The sequence below is a fragment of the Borostomias antarcticus genome, assembly GCF_949987555.1.
Source record: "Borostomias antarcticus genome assembly, chromosome: 9".
In the NCBI taxonomy this organism is placed as follows: Eukaryota; Metazoa; Chordata; class Actinopteri; order Stomiiformes; family Stomiidae; genus Borostomias; species Borostomias antarcticus.
Window position 1 is genome coordinate 28,416,028 of NC_140242.1, and position 1,128 is coordinate 28,417,155.

General features: G+C 45.8%; 1 protein-coding gene across 1 annotated transcript in view; it reads right to left on the bottom strand.

Moving 5' to 3' along the window:
- Positions 1-356: 356 nt before the first annotated feature.
- Positions 357-1,128, bottom strand: part of ubxn4 (UBX domain protein 4) — an 8,412-nt gene continuing 7,640 nt past the window's right edge. Inside the window, 1 exon segment of the mRNA XM_084443070.1 lies at positions 357-1,128. This exon segment is cut by the window's right edge and continues 55 nt beyond it. Coding sequence (XP_084299196.1) covers positions 1,045-1,128 — 84 coding nt within the window. The 3' untranslated portion in view covers positions 357-1,044.

Here is a 1,128-nt window from a genome sequence, read left to right on the forward strand (position 1 = left end):
CTTTCACGCAGATAATGACTGTCTGGCCACGATGCGCTAGGAAATGGAGCGGAGAGTAAGATATAATTTCCGTAACAGAATTGAGCAAATAGCCTACCCAAATTATTCAAATAGCCTACCCAAATTATTCAAATAGCCTACCCAAATTATTCAAATAGCCTACCCAAATTATTCAAATAGCCTACCCAAATTATTCAAATTGTTTCTGTTTTTTCTTCTTGGATCCTGAGAACAAAATACGAAATACGGCTCTTTAGTTCCGTTTTCTCTGTTTTGGTAAAAGAGACGGGCCTTCCTTGGCCTCACAATGCCAGACAAAAGCTTTTATTGAAAAACGTTTTTATTTTATGTCCCATTGTTACATGAGAGCTTTACAGTGGCGTCCATTTTGCACTGGTAGAAACATTCTACTGCCGAGGGGGCGGAGCCTAGACACACTCCGTCTACCAGCCTCTCGCCTCGACCGCCCTCATAGTGTCGTACATCACACACCTCTTTAAATCATCTGGGTTACTGTTAAAACACAAAAGGCTTCTTTTGCATCTGTCAGACGAGTCTATATAGAGAAGCTCTTGGCCTCCAAAGCCCGCTGACCTACAGCCTCAGTTCGGCGTGTTCAGGGACGCCCTGGCTGTAGTCACAGGCTGAATCAAGTAGTAGTTTGAACACAAAGACAAAAGAGGAAGGTCGGGGGGGGTCAGGGGTCAAGTCCATGGAGTGGGAGTTATATTGATTATATCTACCCATGCAGGGAAGGAGCAGGAGAGCACGACAGCCTTGGACAAGAGAGAAATAAAAACAGGAAAACATAGCCCTAAGATCTCAGCATAAACTTCTGTTACACTGACAGCGCACCCAACACACTAACCGGATCAGAGAGAGAGAGAGAGAGAGAGAGAGAGAGCTAGGAGAGAGAGAGCTACAGAGGAGAGAGGGAGAGAGAGAGAGAGAGACGGAGAGAGAGAAAGCTACAGAGGAGAGAGAGAGAGAGAGAGAGAGAGACAGAGGAGAGAGAGAGAGAGAGATGTTATTGTTGTTATTGTGCTACATCTGCTGGGTGGAGTTGCCGTTCCAGGTGTTGTTGTCGTCCTCGCTGTCCTCTTGAGTTCGTAGCCGGTAGATTTTGCC